This window comes from Doryrhamphus excisus, chromosome 6 (assembly GCF_030265055.1).
Source record: "Doryrhamphus excisus isolate RoL2022-K1 chromosome 6, RoL_Dexc_1.0, whole genome shotgun sequence".
In the NCBI taxonomy this organism is placed as follows: Eukaryota; Metazoa; Chordata; class Actinopteri; order Syngnathiformes; family Syngnathidae; genus Doryrhamphus; species Doryrhamphus excisus.
In genome coordinates this window covers 10,704,255-10,731,312 of record NC_080471.1, presented here as the reverse complement: position 1 = coordinate 10,731,312, position 27,058 = coordinate 10,704,255, and the positions used below count along the sequence as shown (strand labels likewise).

General features: G+C 42.1%; 2 protein-coding genes across 2 annotated transcripts; one reads left to right on the top strand and one right to left on the bottom strand.

Moving 5' to 3' along the window:
• Nucleotides 1–11,617: 11,617 nt before the first annotated feature.
• nts (neurotensin) lies at nt 11,618–16,423 on the bottom strand. Its single transcript, XM_058075086.1, has 4 exons — nt 16,211–16,423; nt 14,428–14,489; nt 12,145–12,360; nt 11,618–11,978 (listed from the first exon to the last, which is right to left on the bottom strand). The coding sequence occupies exons 1-4, from the start codon at nt 16,269–16,271 to the stop codon at nt 11,835–11,837; spliced, it is 483 nt and encodes a 160-aa protein (XP_057931069.1). The 5' UTR covers nt 16,272–16,423; the 3' UTR covers nt 11,618–11,834.
• A 1,560-nt stretch (nt 16,424–17,983) lies between these two features.
• rassf9 (Ras association domain family member 9) lies at nt 17,984–26,794 on the top strand. Its single transcript, XM_058075085.1, has 2 exons — nt 17,984–18,170; nt 23,051–26,794. The coding sequence occupies exons 1-2, from the start codon at nt 18,124–18,126 to the stop codon at nt 24,231–24,233; spliced, it is 1,230 nt and encodes a 409-aa protein (XP_057931068.1). The 5' UTR covers nt 17,984–18,123; the 3' UTR covers nt 24,234–26,794.
• The last annotated feature ends 264 nt before the right edge of the window (nt 26,795–27,058 follow it).

Here is a 27,058-nt window from a genome sequence, read left to right as displayed (position 1 = left end):
TAAATACAGCATTATACTCAAAAAATACTTTTTTGTTGTAATATTGTGAATTATTTATAGTAATCATAATTCTTCTAAAAACACAACTTTCCATGACATCACACACAATCTATCACAAAAATGAAAAACCTGCTATTTTTTTCCTCGAAATATTATGGTTAAAACATGTTTTTTTCTAAGCATACAAGATATTTCTAGAATGTTCTATTTCACCTTTATTCACTGAGAATTATATTTGTGGGGACATGTCAACAGCAGGGCTGCACGTCGACTGAGTGGTTAGCGCGCAGACCTCACAGCTAGGAGACCTGAGTTCAATTTCCCACTCAGCCATATCTGTGTGGAGTTTGCATGTTCTCCCCGTGCATGCGTGGGTTTTCTCCGGGTACTCCGGTTTCCTCCCACATTCCAAAAACATGCTAGGTTAATTGGTGACTCCAAATTGTCCATAGGTATGAATGTGAGTGTGAATGGTTGTTTGTCTATATGTGCCCTGTGATTAGCTGGCGACCAGTCCAGGGTGTACCCCGCCTCTCGCCCCCCGTGAAGAAAAAGCGGTAGAAAATTTTCTCTCTTTTTTGTTGTATTCTAGGGAGCTAAAAACCTATCTAGTCACTGAGGTCTGCTCTTCATCGACAGCTGTTTGTGAACAAAGCACAGTTCAACACTGGATCCTCCAACAGTGATGCAATTATATCCAATATCCAATTATTTGCTTGCTAATGACCATGAGTGTCTGGAGACAATTTTCTATCCTGACCAATGGCAACATAGTAGACAGGAGAGGAATCAAGAGGAGAACGACAGACTTCCTCTCCACACAACCTTGAGATCAATTGTGTATTTTATTATAATAAACTTACGTTTTTCATGATAGTTAAACTACAAAAAAAAGTATAGGAAACAAATAAAACAGGTTGGAAATGGAAATGGAAAGTGAAATAACAGATGCGGTGTCAGTTTACAGCGGCTGTAATGCTGACCGGCCCGGTGGAACATGGAGTTCTACAATTTAATTGCCCCCACCCATCACAGGGTCTTCCTGAGGAGAGCCAATAAAAGGAACGTTGCTTCAGGCGCTTTGGAATCAGCTCTTACCTCCAAATGGATCATCCCATGGCGAATGACGTTTCATCGCTCCCAAATGCTTAGCAAAACACCCCACCCACACCAAAAAAAAAACTGTCTTGGGTCTGTTATTGTTATAAAAAAAAACCTTCAGCCTGCGTCCAGCTGGGAAGGAGGTGAGCAGTCATCACGACAATTACCAAAGTCACATTCTGGTGTCCCAGGAGCCTCGTCAGCTTTCAAGTGGATCTTCAGCCAGAGTGAAACAGGTTGTTTGTGTCTCGAGGGCTTCTTTTCTCAGGCAGCAGCTGTCACAACAAAATCACAGCAGGTACTTCATTCGTATTTTTCAACACAAGACCATCGGCGCATCGCTGGGAGGAGAAATGAAAATGTGGGAAGGGAATGCAGTCTCCAGAGGACATCATCTCAGCGGATAACAAGAATTACTGTACTGTAGCATCAACAAGAGATCACTCATACCATCATGATAACACATTCACGCCATCACATAGATGACATCATTCCAAGGTTTGGATGATAGTGTTGTACCCAAAATGCATATGGTCACGTTAGAATCTTGGAATATGAAGAAGCTTCATTTCCAGACCTTCCTTGCTGTGCTGAGAAGAAAGCCAAAGCCTTGACAGATCAACACTGCTTTGACTTTTATGAGACAAAATGAGCCCAGTCGAAGGTCTGTAGTTTGTCCCCGGCTGCATGCTGTTTGTATCTTTGCTGCAGCCACACACTGGCAGCCATGTTGCCTGACACTGTAACGGCTCTAATTAAAGATTCATGTCGGTGAGTCCTGCATGTTGCTGTTTAGAAGCTTAATCTCCCTGTAGCGTTTTGCTAAAAAGCAGCCCGGCCGGACACCCACTTGTTCGACAAAAAGCCTTCAAGTCTCAGGCCAGCAGGGCTGCACAAGCGATAGCCGCCTTCGCCGCCATCAGGAGGCCAGTGAGTCATTTTAATTAGCGTAGGCAGGCAAAGATACAATCTTACACTCTCGCAACAATTACTGACGTCCCCGTCAAGCCTGTTTGTAACGCAGCGGCTCGCCACAGAGCAGGCCATCTGTCTGTGGGAATCAAACGCGCCTCACGTGCTTCTCTAGGCGAGTGAGGTGACGACATACAACGTACGGGCAGAGGCCTCTGCCGTGTGTAAATATGTATCTTGTCAGCCGGGGAGACGCTGAGGACATCGTGTGCGAGGACTTGTGCTGTTGCATCTTTTTTTTTTTTTTTTTTTTAAATCTCTCAGGATTTCAAGGCGCTTCCTCTCAGCAGACCCACATGGATGTGAGTGCACAGCGCAGACTCCGCCTCCATGTTTACTATCAGCATACTGATGCTGCCATAGGATGTGCCAATAAAATAAAAATAAAAATAAAAATGGAACAACTGAATCCAGAACAAAACCAATTTGATTTACATCTAAGCAATAATTGTATGCGTTTTGTATGAGGACATTAAACATCTTTTTTAGGGCTTCGGATTCCACTAATGTATTCTCCAGACTATTAAATGGCTCCATGGCATCAGTCAAAAAAAATGCACCATGAAGATGGAAAAAAAATTACGACTCCCACTGGACAAGAAGTTGCCTTTACTGGTATTTATGATCAAGCCAGCATCAGAGCAAGTTTTTTTATGAGGAGTGTCATGATGCTGGGCCTAAAATATTAAATTCACAAGACAAGAAGACAAAACCAGAGGAAAGGGCAAACAAGGAGACAAATTAAAGCTACTTAAGTCTTTAAGTATATGGCTACAATAAAATGACCTACCTATGAAGTAAATATCACAAGGTTTAAAAAAAACATATTGAATCTGTGAAATGACGCCTTGGCGCATCTCTGGTGAATTTTAAAGTGAACTGCACTTTTTTTTTAAATTTTGCATCATCGTTCACAGTCCTTATGTGAAGCATGAACATGTGCTTCTTTCCCTTTTCTGTGCATTAAAACACAAGAAAACTAGTTAATTTGAGCTAGCTTACAATGCTGTCATTGGGATACACCATTTTCGACTATGAATCCCTCTAAAAAAAAACCTCTAACAATGTTGCACGTACACTAGGGTGCATCAAAAAACCCAATTATTGAATTTTGATCTGGCAAGGTACTAAAAGTGTTCCAATATATGTAGAAACAACACATACAAAATATTTTTCCAATACATGATTATTTAGGGGTGCCACCATACATCGTTTTTTGTGGAATAAAGTGGTGAACAGTGCTCAATGAATTGTTATTCAAATATGTTACTATTGCCCCTTGTGTTTACAATCAAATTCAAATTAAGTGTTTCAACCTCATATGTATGTCAAATATCCATCACTGCTACATAAAATTCAGGGTAAGGCCGTGTGAATATGTCCCATTTACCGCCATTCATTTTGTCAATAGGACAAATGAATGGAGAATCTTGAAAGTTGAATTCTGAGAAATACCCGATCTGCCCAAAAAGAAAACAAATATATTTACTTTTATAACCCTATAAAAAATGATGTTGTATAGAAGTTCATTGTACTCTTTGTACAACTTTTTGGCAATTTGACTAGAAATTGCACATTTTCCGAAATTTTACAAAAGTTTATGTGTGAGGTGGCACCCCTAAATCTCAATGGATTTCCTCAAAACTTTGCTGACGACATTTTTATGTTCATTAGAAAAAATGAAATGCCAGCCAAATTGAAATTATGAAATTAAAATTTCCCATTCAAATGTGATGCACCCTAATGTACACTGATGATAACATGTAATAATTGTAGTATCTTGCTGTATTTTGATTATTTAAAACACTACTGAAACTTCTTTCATTGGTGCATTGATACACATACTTATGTTCGTTTTTTTCAATAACAACAGCAGTGACAACACTTAGGATGTCTCCTCTCCTTGGGATGGCTGTGTCTTCCAGCACATGACGTGCGCTCCAGTCCTCAGGTAAAAAAATGCTAACGGCCATCAAGCATCTTGTTGAGTCTTTGTACTCAAGTATGTACTATTAGTATAAAATAATGTAAGTCAAATAAAGGTAAAAAGTAGCCCCTACTTGAGTAAGAGTTCAGTATAAAAACTACATAAATACAGATACTACTATATACAATATATTACTATACACCGCTGCTTTTTAGTGGGGCGGCCCCCCTGGGCGGAGCCAGTGAGCTGTCAGCTTAGTGGTCAGTTGTGGTTTTCTTGGATTAATGAAACATTAATGAGGTTTTTAAAGGTTTATCCAACAAACCAAAACAAATAAAGCCGTAACAGATACACAGATAAAAAATAAAAGTACCATAGTGAGCAGAATGTAATGTTCACTGACAGTAGAACTGAACCAAACTTACCTCACAGCATAAATGTAACGTTTTTCATCAGAACGCTACAGATTTAAAGGCTATCCTCCAAAGGTTGCCCCAAGTCAAAGTGTCAGAGCTCACACTGTTGCAGTCTGATTAATAATCTTCCTCATTTCTAATCAGGTTGAAGTCAATGAAGAAGCATCCAAGTAGCACTGTGCTGTGTTATGAAAGCATTTAATTTCTTCTCATTTATTTATAGAGTTTCATTTACAGCCCGACCGTGTGCAAGTGGAATCATAACACACTTTAAACTATTAGCCTCATATTCTCTCCAGTGGACTTGTTCTCCGACCACAAGCTACAGTACATGAAGGTAGCAAAATGTAAGCATACATATTCTCACATTCCATCTTCTCCAAGCCTATACTGCCTTTGCCTCGTTTGCCAAGCTGCAAGATTTGATGTCACCATAGCAACGCTCGGGTATCATCATGACTTTATCAGGTTAACCACAAAAGTCGGTGCATGGTGTTATCACAAGCCCCATCGTGGAGGAATTTAATTGAAAGCATTTCCATCACGTAATATGACTCTTTTGTTTTGCTCTCTGAAGACGCCCCAGGGGGCAATGCCGCTGTGTCAACATGGACAATTACCAGAGGATCAAGTGGAGATGGAGAGGGGGTTTGGTGTCTAATTAACTCAGCAAATAATCAAGAGGATTTATGGAAGAAGGTGCCAGCTTGACCCTGCTCGTATCTTCTCCACGCTTCCAGGCTAAATCTTCTTTTACTTTGTTGGACCCTATGGATGGCCATGATGGAAACACACCTAAAAACGCTTTTAAGGGAAACTGCACTTAAAAAAAAATTGCCCATCATTCACAATCTTTTATGAGACATGAACACACATCAACACACACTTCCCCTTTTCTGTGCATTCTAAAGTGTGAAAAACTGATAGCATGAGGCAGCTAACAATGCACATATTGGGGATTCACCTATTCCGCCTATCACTTATTACTTCCAATGTTTATTGTTTTATATATGGTATATGCTGTGACCATGTAGGGACAGACACATTAATTCATTTTTATCCTCACGAGGGTCGCAGAGGTGCTGGAGCCTATCCCAGCTGTCTTCGGGCGAGAGGCGGGGTACACCCTGGACACACATATAGACAAACAACCATTCACACTCACATTCATACCTATGGACAATTTGGAGTCACCAAACCGGCATGCACGGGGAGAACATGACGTGGCCAGCTGGACCGGTCGTCAGCCAATCACAGGGCACATATAGACAAACAACCATTCACACTCACATTCATACCTATGGACAATTTGGAGTGGCCAATTAACCTAGCATGTTTTTGGAATGTGGGAGGAAACCGGAGTACCCGGAGAAAACCCACGCATGCACGGGGAGAACATGCAAACTCCACACAGAGATGGCCGAGGGTGGAATTGAACCCTGGTCCTCTTGCTGTGAGGTCTGCACGCTAACCACTGGAACGCCGTGTAGTACATACACTACACCATATTTAAAGTATATGCCCTATTTTTGTCATTTTCACCATTTCTGGAACTTCTTTCTTGGGCGCATTGATTTCAGCCAGGTGGAGTTCAGTTCATTGCAACTTTGCTCATAGAAAGTGCATTTGCTACCACTAATCATGGCACTAATCAGACTATATTGACTACAGACTACTTTTGACTTTTACTGGCCTCAGGCAGAGAATAACATTGATGGGTGCTAGACAGATCCAGTTATAGTGCAACACTAAGCCATAAAATAAGAACATAACAAAACAGTCACTTACAATAGTCGCTTTCACTGGGATGCCGACTGGTTGGATGGCTTTCAGCAAAATACTTTTTTTTTTGCTGGTAAATTCAGTATAGTCCTCAGGTAAAAAAAACAAAAAAAAACTATGCTGAAAGCAAACAAGAATCTATCTGAATCTTCCTAGCAATGCCATCTGATCTAAGTTGAGAGCTAGTATCCGCTAGTTCAGTCTAACATTAACTGACATTCATTTTTGCACACTCAAAGGCGATGCAGCAGCTCCAGTAGCTAGCATTACCCCTCGGTATGGGTATTTGTTTGTTTCAATAAAGTGATAGCTGATCCACCACTTTATCCTTTTAAGTGTGTGAATGGTTGTTTTGTCTATATGTGCCCTGCGATTGGCTTGCGACTAGTCCAGGGTGTACCTTTAACTTTTAACTCCTATACCTTTGCTTTTAACTCTAGTGTTATGTTTTTATCTTTTTAGTCCTATTTTATGCTCTTAGTCTTTAGCTTTTAACTCCAGTGTTTCCTCAGGGGGGTGCTCCACACTGGGGGCTGTGTCGGGTCTGCTGAGGGGGTGCCATCCTTGGGTCCCTTCGACCCGGCCGGCTGGGGGTTCCTCCCTTTAATGTGGGGGTCCGCCCGTCTGTCGGAGTCGGGGGGCCCGGGTGCTGGTCCCCCGATGGCACAGCCTGCAGCTCCTCCCAGTGTGGACGGCCCCAAAAGTGGTGTTTCCTTGATCATCAGTGCCATGCCATGTCTCCCTACTGTGTGTGATTGTGTGTGTGTGTGTGTGTGTCTAGTATGGAGGGTGGGAAGGAGGGGCTTTCTTTTGTTTCTTTGTTTGTTTCTTTGTTTTCACTTTATGTTGCATGTCTTTGCAGGAAAAGTGCTATACAAATAAAGTTGATTTGAATTGATTTGACCCCGCCTCTCACCCAAAGACAGCTGGGATAGGCTCCTGCACCCCCGCACCCCTCATGAGGATAAGCGGTAGAAAATGAATGAATGAAAGAATGACAAACATTACCACTCAAGTGATGATGCAATTTTCACCGTCTTTATGATGCTATGATGCTAACTGATCTCTGTGGCTACCATCTTCTGCGAATGATGATGGTTCAACCTCCAAGGTTGTATGAACATTTGAGGCATTCTACCGTCGTTGCCAAAGGATATGACAGAACTGTGGTGCGGATGCGTCACTTTTTACGGTTTGAGCCACGTCAGACTGATCATTATGTGCTTCATGCAAACATGGCTTATAATATTTACCAGTGGTGATAATAACCATCAGTCTTTGACAGTAAAGAGCTCGTATATGACTTGTCCTGTCACTGCTGTCTGTGTGGTCTAATTAGCGGCCCGGCTAGTCCCAGCGACAAGGTTGCACTTGTCATTCCGGCGCTCTGTCCGCACAATCAGACCGCTCACAAAGGCAGCTAATCTCGTTCCTTCACAAGCCATTATCTTGATCCCACCAGCCTTTTTTTCCTCGCCATTGGCAAAGCTGTCCACATGAGACAGACTTTTTTCTTTTGAGAGCGTGAGGACGCTTATCGGCATCCCATTGAGACGTTTTAGAGCGTCTGCCAACATCCAGCAGGCTCCAAATTGGAGCTAAATCGGAGAGGCGTCCGACTGGAGGCGGGCCAGGCCGAGGTGAGGTTGAGAGAGGCTGCAGCGGCAGATGTCCATGCAAAGATTTTAATGGAGTGCAATGAATGAATGCGGCGTGTAATTGGTCGTGTGGATGTGTGGAGGCGTTCAAACTTTTTTTGTCAGGGTCACAGAAGTCGTTGTATTGATGGACATCTGCTGCGGTGCTGTGCAAATCTGATGAAAATGACAGATAATGATGGATGTCCACGTCCACGTGCTCAAATTTGTAGACCATTTGTAACAGTACTGATGGAAACAACGCCAGGATTTTAATTGTCTGGGCATCTACTTTTAATTGTCATTGAAAGGGCAAATGTCTTGGAGCCAATAAAACTGGGGTTGCCAACCCGTCTAACGTGATTGACTTTGGGACTTTGCCGGTTGATCCCGGTAATTCATTCATTCATTTTCTACCGCTTTTCCTCATGAGGGTCGCGGGGGTGCTGGAGCCTATCCCAGCTGTCTTTGGGCGAGAGGCGGGGTACACCCTGGACTGGTCGCCAGCCAATCACAGGGCACATATAGACAAACAACCATTCACATTCACATTCATACCCATGGACAATTTGGAGTCACCAATTAACCTAGCATGTTTTTGGAATGTGGGAGGAAACCGGAGTACCGGGAGAAAACACATGCACGGGGAGAACATGCAAACTCCACACAGAGATGGCCGAGGGTGGAATTGAACCCTGGTCTTCTAGCTGTGAGGTCTGCGCGCTAACCACTCGTATATTATATATTTTAATATTGATATTATTAATATTTGGAAAAATAAATGTAATATCATATCAGTGACTTACACACTTTAACCCCTGAACTTGCCCGTGCTCCTCTACGGGCATGCACCCCGCCAGCCCCAGCCCTGAACCTGGTCCCAAAACCCACAAGCATTGCGTAATGTGCACATGCAAAAATCCTCAAGCTGTGGTAACGTGGCTCATTAAGACTGACTGCAAGAGGAAGTCAACAAGCCATGAGCCGTGGATGGCCCCTATGGATCATTTGTCATTGGCCCAAGGGACACTACAGAAACAAAATTAAACAAAAAACATGCCAAAAAGTCTAAATGTAGACACCAAGAGTCAATAAGCTAACCGAGGTTCATGGTCGAGACCTGGGATCTTGGGCTCAAAAAGGTTGGTGACCACTGATGCAGAATCCAGTATCCTGTTCCAGCGCAAGAACAGGGAGGGTCAGCAGCAACACAGAACATACCAGCACTGTTATGACTATTGAGTTCTTGGTTCTTGTTAATTCTACTGTAAAAAAACAGATAATGTGACTTATATTTCCTGGAGACTTCCAATAACCTTTAATATAACCTAAACTTACATTCAGTACATTCTTCTTTCCAACTTTTTTTTTCTGAAGATAAACCAAAGTCTTTTCAGTTGAGGGAAGGCAAAATAAATCTCTTTGAAAAGTAACTTTCTGAGATGGGAAAGAAAATAGCAGGGATTCAGTCTGACTTTGTCAATTTGTCTTTTTGAAGAATTCAAAAATCTCCATATTTTAATATGGAAGTCAAGAGCATTTATCGCCTGGAGGTGGCTTACTGACGTCGCTAATAAAAGTGTCCCTACATGGAAAAATGATTTTAATTATTGAAGCATTTGAACCGCAGAGGCGTGACGTTTATCGGCCGCTCACATGACAGCCGCTTGTCTTTTATCGAGAACATGCTGGAATGAAACGGTGCTCATACGTGGACATGTCGTCGCTCTACGGCCAAACGCAAACATCATCCTGTTAGAGAGTAGTTTGACCTTTTCACCATCATGATCCACATTACAGACACGGAGGCAGCATGAACTAATGATGACTTGATCAGCTGCTTGGTTGCAGAAAAATATGTAGAATCAATATGAATATATATACTATATATTAATATATGGAAGAAATATTGAGTTCCTTTCAAACTGTTTTTAATTGACTTCATTATGGTTTGGCAAGGTTGAAATAGTTGCATATGCTTGAATTAATTGCCTTGGATGTTGGCTTTTCAAGGTTTGAAATGTGTTCAGTTGGCTCAGAAAAAATGTATTAGCTTGAAATTAAGCACCCAAGCATCATTTCTTCAATTTTATGCTTTTTTTTTCTTTTTCTTGATCAGGCTGTACAAACCACTGGATGACTTAATACAACACTGCCATCTGCCGGCTGCCAATGGTCACATTCACTCACAAAGCCACTTAATTAGGTACGCCTACACAATCTGATAAGAGCGGGTACTATAGTAAAGCTAAATACAATCATATATTTATTGTTATGGTAGTAGTTTGTAATGTCAAAATGAGATCTGTTTCTTTGGTGATCTCATTTAGCTCCATAAGATGGTACTTTGTCACATGACATTCAAAGATAACTAACCCAATACAAATTTCTCACTTCTGGTAAGATACTAATATTGCAGTATCGGCCAATACCCATATCAATCCAGTCAGTACCAATCAGTCTCCCTCACTATTGTGAAGTTCAAACATCGCTCACTTGCCCTGACTTTCATTCATTCATTCATTTTCTACCGCTTATCCTCACGAGGGTCGCAAGGGTGTTGGAGCCTATCCCAGCTGTCTTCAAGCGAGAGGCGGGGTCGCCACCCTGGACTGGTCGCCAGCCAATCACAGGGCACATATAGACAAACAACCATTCACACTCACATTCATACCTATGGACAATTTGGAGTCACCAATTAACCTAGAATGTTTTTGGAATGTGGGAAGAAACCGGAGTACCACAGGGAGAACATGCAAACTCCACACAGAGATGGTCCAGGGTGGAATTGAACTCGGGTCTCCTAGCTGTGAGGCCTGCACGCTAACCACTCGTCCACCGTGCAGCCCTGCCCTGACTTGTTCTTAAAAAATGAATGAATGATTGTTGTTTCACGTTTGGCCTTTGCCTATTATTAGTCAAAAATATTGAAAGACAAGTCATATGTAGTATTGTGTTCTCTGGGCATCAGTAATGAGACATTGATTAGACATTACCTGCATTAGCTCAGCCATGGATGACAAATCTGACGAGACATATAGTGACAAAGAAAGTTCTGCTCCCACTTCAGAGACCCCATAGTGCATAGTGCATATAATATATATAAGTATTATTATAATATTAGACTGGCTGTCCTGTAATGTCAATCAAGTTACAAATGTCAATGTGAGGATGGATGATAGGCTTAGGTTTTGTTTCTCACCTTCTTTGGCAAAATGCTGACACTTGTGATTTTCTTTGCTTCCATTATGGGTTATTGAGATGAGAATTGAAGAAAAAACTCATGGCAAAACAGGGAGGTGGTGGTGGCGGTTGATTTCACTACCACATTGTGTCTTTGGGAAGAGTCAACATCAAGAATCACAACTTCACTGAAGGAAAACATTCATCCCATCCATTCATCATGTATTTACATTTTAAAATACACCAAGGTTTCTCCGTATTAAGGTGTATGAAAGCGGAAATGTGACTCCTGTTCGGGATTCCTTCTCTCACTATTATTTTCTGTTGGGATAAAAAAAACCCAAACAAATCCAAGGTCAAAAAAGCCCGGAGCCTTCAGGGCTGGTATTTTCCATGCAGAAATAAAGAGAGGCGGTTGGAAAGCACTCTTCTCAGTGCATCCTCTCTGATGTGGTCGAGACGTGTCAAGGTGTCACACTGAAAACAAAGTCATGTATTATCTGGCACCACTTTAGCAGTGAGAGGAAAGACAACGACGCTCACTTTTATACCATGGATCCTTTAATGATGGACAGAAACCAAAAAATAGACTGTGAAGAAATAGAGTAAATAAATATAGCTTATCCTTTAGTGTGATGCTTACATTTTATTTTGACGACCTCGCAAGAGTGGCATGCCAACAAGGCAAGGGTCCAATTTGGTCAAAAGGGATAAAACAAGGTCATGGCAAGGGTGGCGGGTGAAATAAGACACAATCATGGCAGGAAGATAAGCCATCAAGAGTGTTGGGAGGGGGTGGGTGGAATGCTATGGATATCAGTAAATTGCTCTTCGTTTCAAGATGTACGGCCTCCGAGACTTGGCGCTGTGAGATGTATGTCTCTTCAGGATGTAGGGAGACTTTCGCTTTAGCGGAGCCTCGATGTTCTCCAACGTATATTCCAGGGAACCGTGGCGTTGCTGCCCAAACACAAACAGTTGACAGTGATCTTTCAGGTCTCTCACGCACAGTATTTAATCCCACCATGTTTTATATGTTTTATGTGTCCTATACGTGCATCTGCATTGAATAGAAATATTATTATATTATATGAATATGAATTATATGAATAGAAATACGACTCACCAAGCCCTCCTGGCTCTGCTGTGCTCGGCAGATGTGCTGCAGCCTGTAGAGCTCATCCAGCCTCTGGAGACTCCATTCCTTCAGTTGCTCCTCTACCTCCTCTTCTTGCTCTTCCTCGCTGCTCCTCCACGCCTCCTGCCGGAGCCCACTCACTAACCTGCACAGGTTGTCCAGTGACAGGCGCCAGTAGGGGGCATTCTGCTGGCTCTGTTTCAGCTGCACAGCACAAGAGAAAGAAACATGAAGTTATTTATTATTATTGCTTTATTTAACTTGTGTACCGTACATGAACGCATAACAATAATAATAATAGAAAAATCAGAAAGTGGCCTGACCATATGATGAAAAGATTATGGCGATAAACGTTGACCGAAGAAGCACTAAGGTAGAGCAGATAGATGTTATGAAGGATGATGAAGACATTACCATAGTGAAAATATCATAAACACAAGGCAACATCAGCATATGTTGAAAATGACAGATATCTGTCATGGATGTGTCCACTTCAGTATGGAGACATGTGATGGAGATCCATCACAGTGACATCCATTTCTCTGGGGAGGTCTACTTATTGGAGACACAACTGTCTCCGTGAAGATACCAGTGAGACCCCAGAGATACATCACTGTGGAAACATGGGGACACTATAATGAAGTCATCATCATGGAGACAACATCATGATTCACTGTGGACAGGATGAGGGCAACAACACCAGTGAAGCATAGAGACATTGAACCACTTCACCACTCAAGAAGCACCAGGATGAAGGTGGCAAGGTCTGAAGATATTGCTGTGGAAACATGGGGCGCATGGAGACATGAGGATGAATAGACACCACCAGTAAAGGCTGCAACATCTTCATGGAGACATAACAAAGGCGACATCACCATGGAGGTCAGCATTCCAGCCTCGCCATGGCTATTAAGATGATTAAAAATCCCATGAAGACATTCTAATGGAGGTCTCATGATGTTTGTACAGTAGACTATCCCAATTTAGCCCCCATGTACTCACAGATTTCTTTTCTCTGGGTTGAATTGAAAATATTTTGGGGGGGTTTTATGGTAGAACCTGATAAATCCAGCTGAGGGCGCTGTTTCGCAAATCAATTGACACAACATCTTCCAGTACTGGAACATGCTTTGATGAGGTGATGTTTTGAAGGTACAAAACTGTATACTGCATACCTGCCAAGATGTATACATGTCATTATGTCTTGTGTGTTTACGACTCAATTAGAGGGCATACAGTGTTCACAACGATTACACTCCCCTTCCCACTTTAGGGGCTGTCCACATGTGGATGTTTTTAGGTAAAAACAACCAAGTATTTTATCGCTTTGGCCTTTCATCCACACAGAAAGGGCATTGTGGATGTCCTAAAACTGTATTTTATTTTTTTTATCTGGCATGTTGCTGTGTCAGCAAACCACTGCTTTCAGAAAACGTCACCACCCCTTCCCCCCCTCATCGCTATCACGTGACCAGAAGTGCCAATTATGTGTCAATTACAACTATTTAGTAACAGTTTTTGCCAGTTTGTAGCAAAGATCTGCATGCAGAAACACAGTGCACAAGTTTCAGCTTCAGCTTTGCCCCCCCCCCTCCCCCTTCCAGCGTGGGTTCACAGGTTATGTTCACAATGCAGGGTATGATGCCCGATTCGGATTTTTGGTTTGATTTTGATCTGTTATGTGATAATTCATATTACAATATAATTTGACTTATAACTGTGAATGTAAAGTGTTCTGTCACGTGTTTACATAAGTAAATATTGAGGAAGAGGAGTCAATGTTTTCTGAACCAATGATTAATTTTAAGAAAAAAGAGAGAAAGCCCTGTGGTTATGGCAGTTTGTGGAGGACTTGCCGCAACATCTCCTACCAGGAGCATGTGGGTGGATGTTGGAACCAAGAGCAGTGTGACGCCACTTTTGAAGTGAGCCGCTTCACAATTGTTTAAAATAATTTTCGGATGACAAGAAGAACATCAATGAGTACCTTCATCCAAGTCACACCGTCTCTCCCTTGAACATGGGTACAAGTCTATCCCATGTGACAGGAAGCTGACATCACACCACATGTTTCTTCTCCTCTGCAGTCCACCTGACTGCCCTCCATGTTACATTAAATGAACTCAATCATCTGCACAACACCCTGAGGCAGTAAGAATCCAACATGGCCGTACAATTTGATGAAACATGTGCTACAGTATGTTCTAGCTCACTGCAAATGTGTGTAAGTGTGAGAGCGAGAGAGAGAGACAGGTGCCAGCAGCGTTGTACCTTGGAGGCGAACAAGCTGCTGAGGAGCTCTTCTTCTAATGCTCGCTGTTCCTGGTCCACATCTGGTGTTGGAGAGGAGAAAGCAGAATGAAACATTCAGGCCAAGTGTGACAGATTACAACTTAGTTAATTTTCTTCATTTTATTTGTGAGGAATTCAACTGCAACACAGTGGTGAAGTGTGCATGCAAAAATGACATACAGGCTCATCTTTGGTTGATTATTGTTTATTGTTATTGTAAATGTATGGCTAAAATGAAGCAAAATTTCAGATCCATGATAGAGAACATGGTCTAGAAAAGGCCATCGTAGAAGTAGAAGCATCAAAAAGTCAGCAAAAAATGTGTATTTCATACATTTATAGTCCTGGGAAATATTTTATTGTTATTTTCAGGAAAACTCTGCCCTCTAAACTCCCAAGACATTTGGAAATTTGTGCATAACATCCCCAATTTTACGAGACTTCAACTAGGCAAGCATCAGAGGATTAAATCAGTATGTATGTTTTGCTTTTTCTTTGGCTTTTTGCCAACACTATAATTCAAAAAGCCACCTACATTGCAGCCATTTGATTAGCAGACATTAAAGGAAAAAACAACAACAAAAAGCCAGGAAAGGAAGTGAAAAATTAATATAATCGCTTTTCTTCCTGGATCACATGAATGGTAGTTGGCCATCAGTGGTTTGAACCAGGACAGTGCAGCCAGTTTGCCCTGGTCAATGGAACTTGCCGGGGGACAGAGAACGCGAGGAGATACTGTAGGTCACCATGCCAACGACATGAGTCCATGAGTAAAATAGCAGCATTACTTTGTGATGCAGCTCATTAATTAAAGTAGAAAAAATCCTTGTAATTTAGAAATTCAATCGCATCTTCATTGGAAGACCTGCCAACTTGAATGCATTTTTTTCTACTTTTAAATTAATACTCTCCAGGTACGAATGACGTGCACATTCAAAGGCTCAGGCTGTGATTGGTCAGCTTGTTATAGTATTTCCTGTGTGTACGACTCCATCAGAGTCACTACAGACAACTTTGCAAGCACTTTGTCCTTGGATTTTGGATCATCATTTGCAATAAAAATGACTCTTGTCATGCATCGCTTAGTTCAAGCTGCAATAACACGATTGTTCTCTCTTTAATTGCCATTGTTTGTTTGCAACATAGACAGTTGTGCTTGCTATGTGTGCCCCATGGCTCTTTTATTGGCCCATAGAAGAATGTAGAAATACTATAATTAAACCCCAAAAATTGGAAAAGTAGAGCAGAAGGTGCAGTATAACATGAAAAAGCTGAAATATTGATACTAATAGTTGATAATGATGTTTTATGTCCTTATTTTTCCAAAATAATACATGTATTAAAATGTCACTGTGGTAGAAATGACCTTTCATTGACATACTCGGACATTATTATTATATTTTGACTTTTTTTGGTGTATATTTGACATGATTTGGTCAGAGAAGTATTCATTTATTATGAAATATGTTCTGAATAGCCAACTGAAACATTACAACAAGCTCTCTTGATACAGTGCAAACTACATCCACACTAATAAAAGTATTTGAAATGGATACCTCTCAGTGTCATTAATGGTTTTCCCATTAGAGTGTGTACCTTAAGAGGTTTCTAGTTACTGTCATACATAGAAAATAAGCCCTATTTTTGCTTACACTTTACATGAGCAGGCCTGGTAAGCAAATCTATTATTAATATCCTGCAGACTTAAGATGCTGCATTCTGCAAGTTTTTACGACAAATACCGCAACCTTTAAAGTCATACCTGCACATAGTCCACCACAGGTGAAGCACAGAAGAAGCACACACACAAAGTGAGCCAGCATCTTGCCCAGGAAAAAACAACCAAAACAAAAATCTAAAGGAAAAAGATCTACAGTCAAAAGGAAAATCCCACGGTTTGTATGATACGGCCCAAGTGAGAATTTGTTAGTCCATAGGGTGAAAGGTCAGACGGGTGGTGAGGAGACCTTCCTGCTGTTGCTGCTGCTGGGATGATATGAGGTGCAGCAGTCTCCATTCCCCCACTATATACAAGCTAGCGTGATGTCACCACATTGCACCCCCCCCCAGCCCCTCCTGCAGCCATGTCTTCATGGAGCTCTGTCATCAGGCGTCACGTTGCCGTCATCATCTTCACTTTTATTAGCGTCTTACATCAAGGGTGCGCACGGTCCCACGTCTGAAGATGCGGTAGAAGGGGTGCCAGCGGCGGTGGTGGGGTGGTGGGGCGGTTGTTTCTTGCCCCTGTGTAATCCAATGCAGCATCATCATCATCCTCACTGCACTTTTGTCTGGTTTCACACCAACAGGTTGATGATGATTCATTCACAATGTAGCAATTATTGTCATGTGTCTTGTCACCTGTGGACTTTTCACAGCCTGTTGATTAGAAGATTATTCATTCTTTCTTTTTCTATAGTCCTTGTCCTCATAGGGTCAGGACGAGAACACACAAGGTCCACAATGAGATGCTCCAACGGAGATTCAAACCCTCAGCCTGTGAGGCCAGCATGCTAACCCAAGACCACTGTGCAGCCTCATAGAATTATGCATGTCATATACTTTTCATAGCATTCGAATGATTGCCAATACAAAATCAGTGAGGTACCCGAGGGTACCATTTTTGTGTTTTCCTTCCCCCTTCAATCTCTTTAGGGTTTAGGATTTTTGTCTGAGCAAGAGCCCTATTGATTTTTTTCCAACAATTGCTTTATATATGGTCTGCATGGTAAACGAGTGGTTAGTGCGCAGGCCACAAAGCTAGGAGACCCGTGTTTGATTCCACCCTCGGCCATCTCAGAATTTGCATTTTTTGCAAAGTTTGCATGTTCTCCCCGTGCATGCGTGGGTTTTCTCCGGGTACTCCGGTTTCCTCCCACATTCCAAAAACATGCTAGGTTAATCGGCGACTCCAAATTGTCCATAGGTATGAATGTGAGTGTGAATGGTTGTTTGTCTATATGTGCCCTGTGATTGGCTGGCGACCAGTCCAGAGTGTACCCCGCCTCTCACCCAAAGACAGCTGGGATAGGCTCCAGCACACCCACTACCCTCGTGAGGATAAGCAGTAGAAATTGAAGGAATGAATGCTTTATATATATTTATACTGATTTATACCTTATGCCCTTTTTGTTAAAGCGCACAAAGTTAGTTTAAATTATACATAGAAATATATTTTATACATCTATTTTATATGGACAATTTTTTTTAGTAAATTTTTACAAATGCTAATGATGAAAATGAAGTGTTTCCTGTATCAGCCAATGAAGATAATGTCAAACAAAGCCCATCCATACATTTTCTGTACTGCTTGTCCTCACTGGGGTCAGGGGCCTAAAAGAAAATATATAATATTGTTTAATTAAGTATTATTATCATTTTTTTATTTTTACAGAGCACATTATTAAGACAAGCAGGTACACTAGTTGCAGTACCTAAATCAGCCATGGAAGTGTATGGGGGCAGTGTTGCACCAGTGAATCCTCCCAGCAAGGCTCGTCCCCCTCCCGCCTCCCCCTCTTCCTCCTCCAAAAGGCCGGCCTGACTGATTTAAGTTCCTGCCGGGACAACACACCAACTTTTCTTTTTTCTTCTCTGGCAGCAAAGTACTTGCGGTGCTGCCATGCTGGAGCTGTGAGGCTTGTTGGACTTGCTAGTGCTTTATTCCTCCTGATCATGGCACCGTTCGGGAAGAACTTCCTGAAAGCCCGACTGAAAAACAGGTAAGATTAAAAAAAAAAAAAACACCCTCCATTTACGCATGTATCACTGTGTATCAGGTACTTCCCAGCTTAAAAGTGGGTTAAATGGTTAAAAAGTGGGTCATTTAGATAAAGGTGTAAGTTTCTATAGCATGTTAAGCTAATGACCTAATTACATTTCTAATAATTGTATTGTGTTCCATTGTTGTGTGGATGCCTTGACTTGTATGTATGTATAATGTATGTGATGCAATGTATTTCCATGCATTGTATTGGCATTGTACTTGTGTGAGAGCAGTGTTTGTCTGCTGTGTAATTACTACTGAAATGTGTTTCCCCACATTTTCCTGCAGCTTGACAGTCAGCATTGTCAGCAACACTTGTTGAATTTGCAGCAGCAATTTCCACTTTCATGAACTGGCCCCCTCAACCTCTTGATGTCTGCAGCTACTGTGGCTTTTTAAATTAGCTGACACCCCCCCCCCACACACACCACCACCACCAAAACAAAACACAAAAAAAACAAGGCCATGTAATTTTTTTGTGTACAGTCCTCCCTCATTTATCGCAGTAAATTTCTTCCAGACCCTATCGCACTAATTGAATAATTGAATTCCCACAATGTAGAATTCAATATTAATAAATATGATATTTTCGTAGTTAGAGAATAGCAAACATTTCTACAGTTTTTACCATTTTTACAGAGCTCTGTACACATAACAAATAACACCCCTACAGTCACCTTTACACGTTTATTACCCAATATAGTTGACATCATAAGCACGAATAAGACATAATAACTCACCATTTGCATTGGGAAAGTTCTGTGTTGTAGTATCTAGTATCTCTATACGTAACAAAAAAAAAAAAAAAAAAAAATATATATATATATATATATATATATATATATATATATATATATATATATATATATTTGACTCTTGTATTGTACTTAGCTACTAGAGAAAATGTAAATGGTTAAGGAAAGGATTTTGAGATAGGTTGGGTTTGTGCTTAGTAGTGGGGTTAGGGTTAGTGCTAAGCCTGAGGTTGGGGTTTTTGAGCTGGGGATAGACCTGCGGGTGGTGTTTGGCTTAGGGTTGCAGTTAGGTTACAGTTTTGGTTAAATGGTTGGAGTTGGGGTTAGAATTGTGACTTTCTGACTACAGTTTTTACAATTTTTAGAGCCCTGTACACATGAAATAGCACCCCTACAGTCACCTTTACACATGTATTACCCAATATAGTTGACATCATAAGCAATAATAAGATATACTAACTCACCGTTATCATTAGGAAAGTTGTGGGTGGGTGTTAGATGTGCTAGTCGTCAATAAAAATGTAGTATAAGAATGAATGAAATCTGGCAACTCTTGTTGCTACATCATAGTGGTTGTATTGTTGTTGCCAAATTGTCGTGATGCTGCTGAAGTGTAGTAACGTGGTTGCTGCTACAGTGTAGTGGTTCTACTGCAGTTGTTGTTAGATAAGGAGGGAGGAGGTGTGTTTTGTCTGTGCTCGGAGATCACAGCGCAACTCATCCCGGTGATAAACATCCAGATAAAAAAATATGTTATTTCCGTCATCCCCTCCCAGATAACACCACAGGAAGCACCGCCTGTCCTCCACCATGTAATAGTTGTAGTCTTTGTTTTGCAGTTAAGGATTTCTAGCATTTGTGGCAGCTTAAATACAAATAATTTCCCGTTGATTCTAAATGTTATGAATGGTTTGAAACCACCAGCATGTCTCTCCTTTAACTTGAAAGGATTTATGAGCCAGCGGGAAGTGTCAACATCCTGTGCTCTTCTTGACTTGGCTGGATGAGGTCAAGCAGGAGTGCGAGAAGATCAGGTTTCCTCAGTTCCATTTAAGTGTTACAAAGTCACACACAGGCAAGAACATTCTATTTATTTTTATTCCACAGCATTGAGAATGTTTGGCGTTGCTGTCGAATTTTGAGGGCAACCCTCATCTGCATCACCTGGGAGTGCATCCTAATCCCAAACTATCAATGTGGAATGTCGTCATGCATCACCATGCTGAAGGCCTACAGCACCTAGCCTTCTTTAGGGAACACCGGGCCTGCTTTTTGGTTCTGGAAATGTTTTATTAGTTTTGAGCATGCTTACCATAAGACATGCCACCTTATTACCGGTTACAAGGAACAACATTTACTTGTGCACAATTCATCATATCCGAAAAGGAGTAGGATGAATCAAATTGTCTTCATTAAAAAACCCATGCTAACTTTATCGTTGATGTCTATGCAATCATTCATGCATGTGTTAACACAGCCACATTACATTCATTTTCTACCACTTATCCTCACGAGGGTCGCTGGAGCTAGAGACTATCCCAGCTGTACACCCTGGACTGGGCACATAAGACAAACAACCATTCACACTCACATTCATACCTATGGTCCTATGGATTTTGAGTCACCAAACCGGCATGCACAGGGAGAACATGCAAATTCCACACAGAGATGGCCGATGGTGGGATTGAACTCAGGTCTCCTAGCTGTGAAGTCTGTACGCTAACCACTAGACCACTGTGCAACCCAGCCACATTACAATGTAAAAAAAAATACAATGAGGCCTGGAGTGAGGGACATTCTTCTACTTCCTGTCTCACTCCGCTCAGGCCAGGGTTGCTGGGGGGGGGGGGGGGGGGGGGGGTGCTTCAGGATGTTGGTGATTGTGATTGAGGACAAATACAGGTGTTTCCCTCACTCACTGTACTCTCTTCCTGCTTAGCTGCCCACTCATCTTGGTATTTTATCTTACTGGCTAACAAGGGAATTTCTAAAAGTAGCCATATAAGGTAAACGTCTACATATTGGTGATAAAGCTACCTAATCTTGGGGCCAGTGTTCATACCTTGCTTATACAGTAAAATGGATACAGCTATTAATAATGGCATATTCAGTGGTGTCAAACACAAAGCAGAACTTAAATAAATAACAAATAAAAATATATATTTTACTGTCTTTAGATGCCTAATGAATCACTCATACCGGGTGTACTTTGCTAAAAGACACAGGACTCTTTTTGTCAGAAGGTCAAAGTCATCCCGCTGAATGTTGGAGGCGTGCAGCATTTGTTTGTTGAGAGCGTAGCACAGCTATTTGCTTTTGCAAGCTCGCCTCCCTCCTAGAGTCCACGTAACCATTAACTAGCATTGCTGCATACCTGTGGCATTCCTCAGGGCTTGTTCAACACTTTGCTTTACGTCCACGTGGGAAATGAAACACAGAGAAGATGCAGCATTGTGAGAATACCTTCCAGATAAGATCACTTGATGGTATCATCTTCAGAGGGGTTGCCTCGCCCCACCGTAACAATTGATTACAGCACCTTCAAGATGAATGGTCTTTCCTCGTCTTTCCTAGCAGTCCGCTTATTGAAGCACTTAGTTTTTCAATGAAGATAACGTTCAATCACAGCCATGTCATTGTTACTGCATTTTGTTGCATGTCTACAGCGCTCTAATAATGTTAAAAACTTTTTAAAGTCAAACAGGAGGGACGACTGCACACACTACTAAACTAATACTATAGAGTAGAGATCCTTGATACTTGATTTCTTATTGATATCCGATATCGTCCAGCACTTCATTTCCAATACCAGTATCAACCGACATAGGTCATCACTTGTCATGTGATGAACACATTAGGCTTCTTTTATTGTGATGCCATTGCATTCATTAGTCATTCATTCATTCATTCATTTTCTACCGCTTTTTCCTTACGAGGGTCGCGGGGGTGCTGGAGCCTATCCCAGCTGTCTTCGGGCGAGAGGCGGGGTACACCCTGGACTGGTCGCCAGCCAATCACAGGGCACATATAGACAAACAACCATTCACACTCACATTCATACCTATGGACAATTTGGAGTCGCCAATTAACCTAGCATGTTTTTGGAATGTGGGAGGAAACCGGAGTACCCGGAGAAAACCCACACATACACGGGGAGAACATGCAAACTCCACACAGAGATGGCCGAGGGTGGAATTGAACCCTGGTCTCCTAGCTGTGAGGTCTGCGCGCTAACCACTCGACCGCCGTGCCACCCTTGCATTAATTAGTCTTCATAAATTCCCAATGCGTGCATCATAGTGTGTAATATCATGTACATACTACTAAATGTACAATATATAATGTGTACGATCAAGTGCATACCACCAACGGCATACAGTATAGTACGTACTACCAAGTGCATGCTACCAAATGGGTACTCTGTAATGCATACTACCATGTGCACACTATGTAGTATGTACACATACTACAACCAAATAACACTTTTACCTCCTTAAACGTCCTTAACATGTGTCATCATGTGGGACCAAAATGGAACTGTGCCATCAGCTGACATTTAAAGGAGGTTAAGTGTGTTGTAGGAGACGTTTTGTCTTTTGTGTAGCTGCTTTTGTATAACATAGAAATCCAATAGAAGTGTCTGCAAATGACTTATTTGATTAGTTGTTCCTGATGTGGACATCATACAGTGTATTAGCTATGCTACATTAGCCCTGGCCTATTAGGCATGTAGGGTTGGTCAGTTTTGATGGTCCAGATGAGAAGGTAATGAGATTCTCAGGGTTGAAACAGCATTAAAAGTGATCATCCCTGATGAGTAAGAAACTAATATGATGAAGGCAAGGCTATACATGATGTCACTTCCTGCTCAATGTATTGGGTCGCCGTCATAGTAGAACAAAACATTGCATAAAACAGGCCATTGTCTGTAGAAGAAATATGTCAGTTTCTAGTGTTTATTATTATTATTATTATTATTATTATTATTATTATTATTAAAGAAAGTAGTCTTAAGCTGAATTTGACTGTTTCAAGGCTACTGACAACTGACTTTGATGTTACTGTTTCTTGTGTTTCACAGGAGCAAAGACAGTGAGGTTGTGACGGGGAAGGAGATTCAGGTGACCGTCTGCAATGAGGATAAGGTAGTTTGTGGAGTGACCAAGCACACCACATGTTCAGACATGATACAGGCATTATTAGAGGATCACAGATCCATCCCAGAGAGCAAGCGTCTCCTAAACGGTGAGTCAAAGGACTTCTGTTTAGTAGAGCGCTGGAAGGGCTTTGAGAGGGCCTTGCCGCCCCTCACTAGGATTCTGAGGCTGTGGCACGCCTGGGGAGACCAGAGACCCTTCATCCAGTTTGTTCTGGTCAAAACCAGTGACTTTGTGCCTCCGCGAGCTATGAAGGGTCCAAAGAGCAGAACCAACAGCAAGGCTGCAAGATGCATCAAGAACCCTCAGGCTCTGCCTATAGACAAGCAGAAACGTGTGGTGAAGAAGGCCTTCCGGAAGTTGGAGAAGCTCCATAAGGACAGCAAAGTGTCCGCCGGCACAGAAGAGATTGACCGCATGGTGCAGCTCATTCTCGACCAGGACCACACCATCCAGGAACAAATCCAGCGAATGAGGAATCTTGATTTGGAGATGGACCAGCTTCAAGTGCATAAAGATGGAGGCGAGTCTGAGGCTTGTGGATCTACTTTAGACTCGGAGCAACTTGACGAGTTCCTGCACACCAGTAACTGTGTCCACCAGCTGGAGCTGCAGCTTCAGAGGCACCAGGCGGTTATCACACAGCTGGGTCATGCCATTGACGCAGAGCTGAGAATGGCAGATGATCAAGAAGAAGCACAGGCTGCTCCTTGTACGTCCTCTGAGGCTAACGAGTCTCTGCTCGCCGAACTGGAGAGGATTCAGGTGGAGCTGAGACGCAGTGTCTTGGCAGGCGTGTCTCTCCACAACCAGACGGCCGAAGTGGACAAGCAGCTCCACTGGTCCGAGTCCACCTTCATCTCCAGGGACCAGGAGTGCTGGCAGTTGGCCACTCAGCTCAACTCGCTGCAAATGGCCGATGCCACAGACGAAATGCCTGTTTCCGTCAACGTGAAAGCAGAGACTCAGGTAGTAACGGTCAAGCACGGCTCGTGCCCCTCCGATGTGACCGACACGGACTCTGACACCGGCATCAGCTCCACACACAGCCAGGACTCACTGTCCCCCAGCAAAGACTTCCGTCCTCCACTGGACACAGACGTCTGAGAAGACGTTTGACGTGGGAACAACAAACGAGCGCTGTTTGCGATGTACTCTCTTTTATACAAAAACAACCAGTATGTAACAGTCCCTTTATCTTTGCAACTAGAAGAACATTAACAGTCCATTATTGCCCATACTATGCAAAGTTCATGTTTATAACTCACTTTTTATCATGTTAAATATGGACTATTAAGACACTAATAGTCTGTCTGTCCATCGGTTATTCATTTGTTTCTTTTTGTTTTTTATTTTGATGATTCCTTTTCATGAGGCAGCACTTATAATGTATTTTAACAGTGTTTTATATTAAAACTCACTAAGATCTTTATGAATGTGGAAATATATTAGATTGTAATCGATGACCTCCCTGTGGATGGCAGCTGTACATATACACCAATGAAAGTTGTTTATATTTTGTGCCAGATATATATTACATTATTTACTTCTACCTACCGACCGAAAGGACAAGGTCATGGGTGCAAGCAGCCGAAATGAGTTTTCTCAATGAGCGTGGCTGGGCTCTCCCTTAGAGATAAGGTGAGAAGCACTGTCACCTGGGAGAAACTATGAGTAGAACTCCTCTGCATTGAGAGGAGCCAGAAGAGGTTGCTCGGGCATCTGGTCAAGATGCCCCCCAGACACTTGCCTGGGGAGGTGTTCAGGGCATGCCCGACCAGTTGGAGGCCTCGGGGAAGACCCAGGACAGGAGGCTATGTCTCTCATCTGGCCTGGGAATGCCTCGGGGTCCACCGGGAGGAGCCGGACAAAGCGGCCGGAGAGGGAGAAATCTGGGCTTCCCTGCTTAGGCTGATGCCCTCGTGACTCAATCTTGAATAAGCCGTAGAAGATGGTTGGATAGATTATTTACTACATTTGTAAATCCAAAATAGTTGTATTTATTTCTATTGGCCTGCAAGAGCTAATGCAAAGCAATCCATTGTATTATTGCTCATACTTCCTCATATCTTATGGGCCTGCAAGTGCAGCAATAGAGCCTCTTTTAAGTAGATAATGAACAGTTGGTCTTTTCTAAAATAAAATGCTCAAAATATTTTGTCTCATTCTCCGATTTTTTTCTTTTCACATTTTGAAGTGCTATTTCAAACTACTAGTTTGAAGCAGTTTTAAATTGATTGTTCATATTTTCTGACATGAAGTTGTATGACATTCCAATCAACAGTGTAGTGCCTCAATGGTGACTTACTCCTCAGCTGAGTTCTGGTCTGATTTTGGTCATGACGAATGTTAGTCGGTGGATCACTTCATTGAAGAGTTTGGCTTCTCAAAACAATATGCGCTCAAAAGAGTAATACATTTGCATTGCAAAAATGCCTCTTTGAAAAAATCAGACCTCACAATCCCTTGGCTAGATAAATTAATGCAGAGCAATTTTTGTCATCTGTGGGTGGAATAAATTTAATTTTTAAAAAGAATAAGGATATATTAAACCATTTTGGAAATCCAAGGAAATGCAGCTGGAATAGGAGCAGATAATGGAACATCTGGAAATCTTTCTGTGTGGGTTATTGTGTGTACCTGCTCTATAGGATTCTACATGTGGCCGAAAATGAGCATAATAGGCCTCACCAACGAACTGGAACCGGGACACCGAAATCTAACCAGAACCAACTGGGCTCACAGGACCAAGGGGGGTATAAGTCACCATTGATGCGCTACACTGCAGATAGGGACGTCATACAAATTAATGTAAAAAAAGTCAGATTTTAAGATTTTCATCAGGAGTGTAGCTAGATATACTGCATCCATCAATCATCATATATACTGCATATCGTATATACGTTTAGTAGATAAAGTTGTACACCTTTGTTCAGGGTGCACCCCACCTTTCACCCGAAGTCAGCTGGAATAGGCTCCAGCTCACCTGTGGCACTAATGAAGACAAGCAGTATGGAAAGTGTATTAGTTGGTGTACCTAATATTGTGTTTATCACAAATTATATTCAAGTGTGATTGTCAGAATGTAGGTTGCTGTTGTTGCAGTATTCTCCTGGTGACGGACGGGAACATCTAATCTCACTAAATCGTGTCTTCTTGTCAAACGTGCGACTGAAAGACTCTTCCTTTGTACTCCTGGCAGACAGGGCCCACACTGGGGGAGGGTATCTATTTCAAGGGCTGAAAACATCTTAACCACACACCCCTCTTCCTCTGCCTCTCTGCGGCTGTCAACATCTTCAAGGCTTTTCCACTGGTATCGTGTAGAGCTGTTGCTTTTATTGTAGGGAGCAAGAGTGCATGTTTGTTGTCAAGGGTCACTGTGGGTGTAGTTTGTTTTGCCACAGAAACATGACTTTTCATGCTAGCAGCAGAAAATACAATTTCCCCCCCAAAAAAGCTCCCTGTCCTTCACTTGGTGGCAAAGGGGACGTCCATAACTCGATGAGCTTGAAGACATGTCACAAGCTGAGACAAGTTCAAGAGCCTCGCAGGTAATTGGCAGCACATCCAAGGCACGTGAATCTTTTCATCAATGAGACCGACAGTATAATCAAATGTCTCCACTACTGTCTCAGTGTGTCAACCATGTGTCTCAGTTGCTGATATTGCAAAACACACCCGACTTGCTCTGTTCTAGACCCAAATTATGAGTCTAATTCCACCATTAGACCCCAGAAGACAAAAAGAGCCCTGCTTTTTCCCCCACATCTGCAAGTTCATATATTACGTGCAGAGTTCCCCAGGGGTCAATACTGGGGCCAAAACTGTTCAACTTGTACATCAATGATATCTCCAAAGTTACAAAAGACTTAAAGCTGGTATTATTTGCGGATGATACCACTGCTTTTTGTTCTGGAGGGAGTACAGAA

What these genes read in the sequence shown, in the direction of transcription:
- rassf9 (XM_058075085.1), top strand. Translation starts at nt 18,124, where the DNA reads ATGGCACCGTTCGGGAAGAACTTCCTGAAAGCCCGACTGAAAAACAG. An exon ending in AAAGCCCGACTGAAAAACAG is followed by an intron (nt 18,171 to 23,050) that starts GTAAGATTAAAA and finishes TGTGTTTCACAG; the next exon opens with GAGCAAAGACAGTGAGGTTG.
- nts (XM_058075086.1), bottom strand. Translation starts at nt 16,271, where the DNA reads ATGCTGGCTCACTTTGTGTGTGTGCTTCTTCTGTGCTTCACCTGTGGT. An exon ending in CTGTGGTGGACTATGTGCAG is followed by an intron (nt 14,490 to 16,210) that starts GTATGACTTTAA and finishes CTCCAACACCAG; the next exon opens with ATGTGGACCAGGAACAGCGA. An exon ending in GCAGCTTGTTCGCCTCCAAG is followed by an intron (nt 12,361 to 14,427) that starts GTACAACGCTGC and finishes TGTGCTGTGCAG; the next exon opens with CTGAAACAGAGCCAGCAGAA.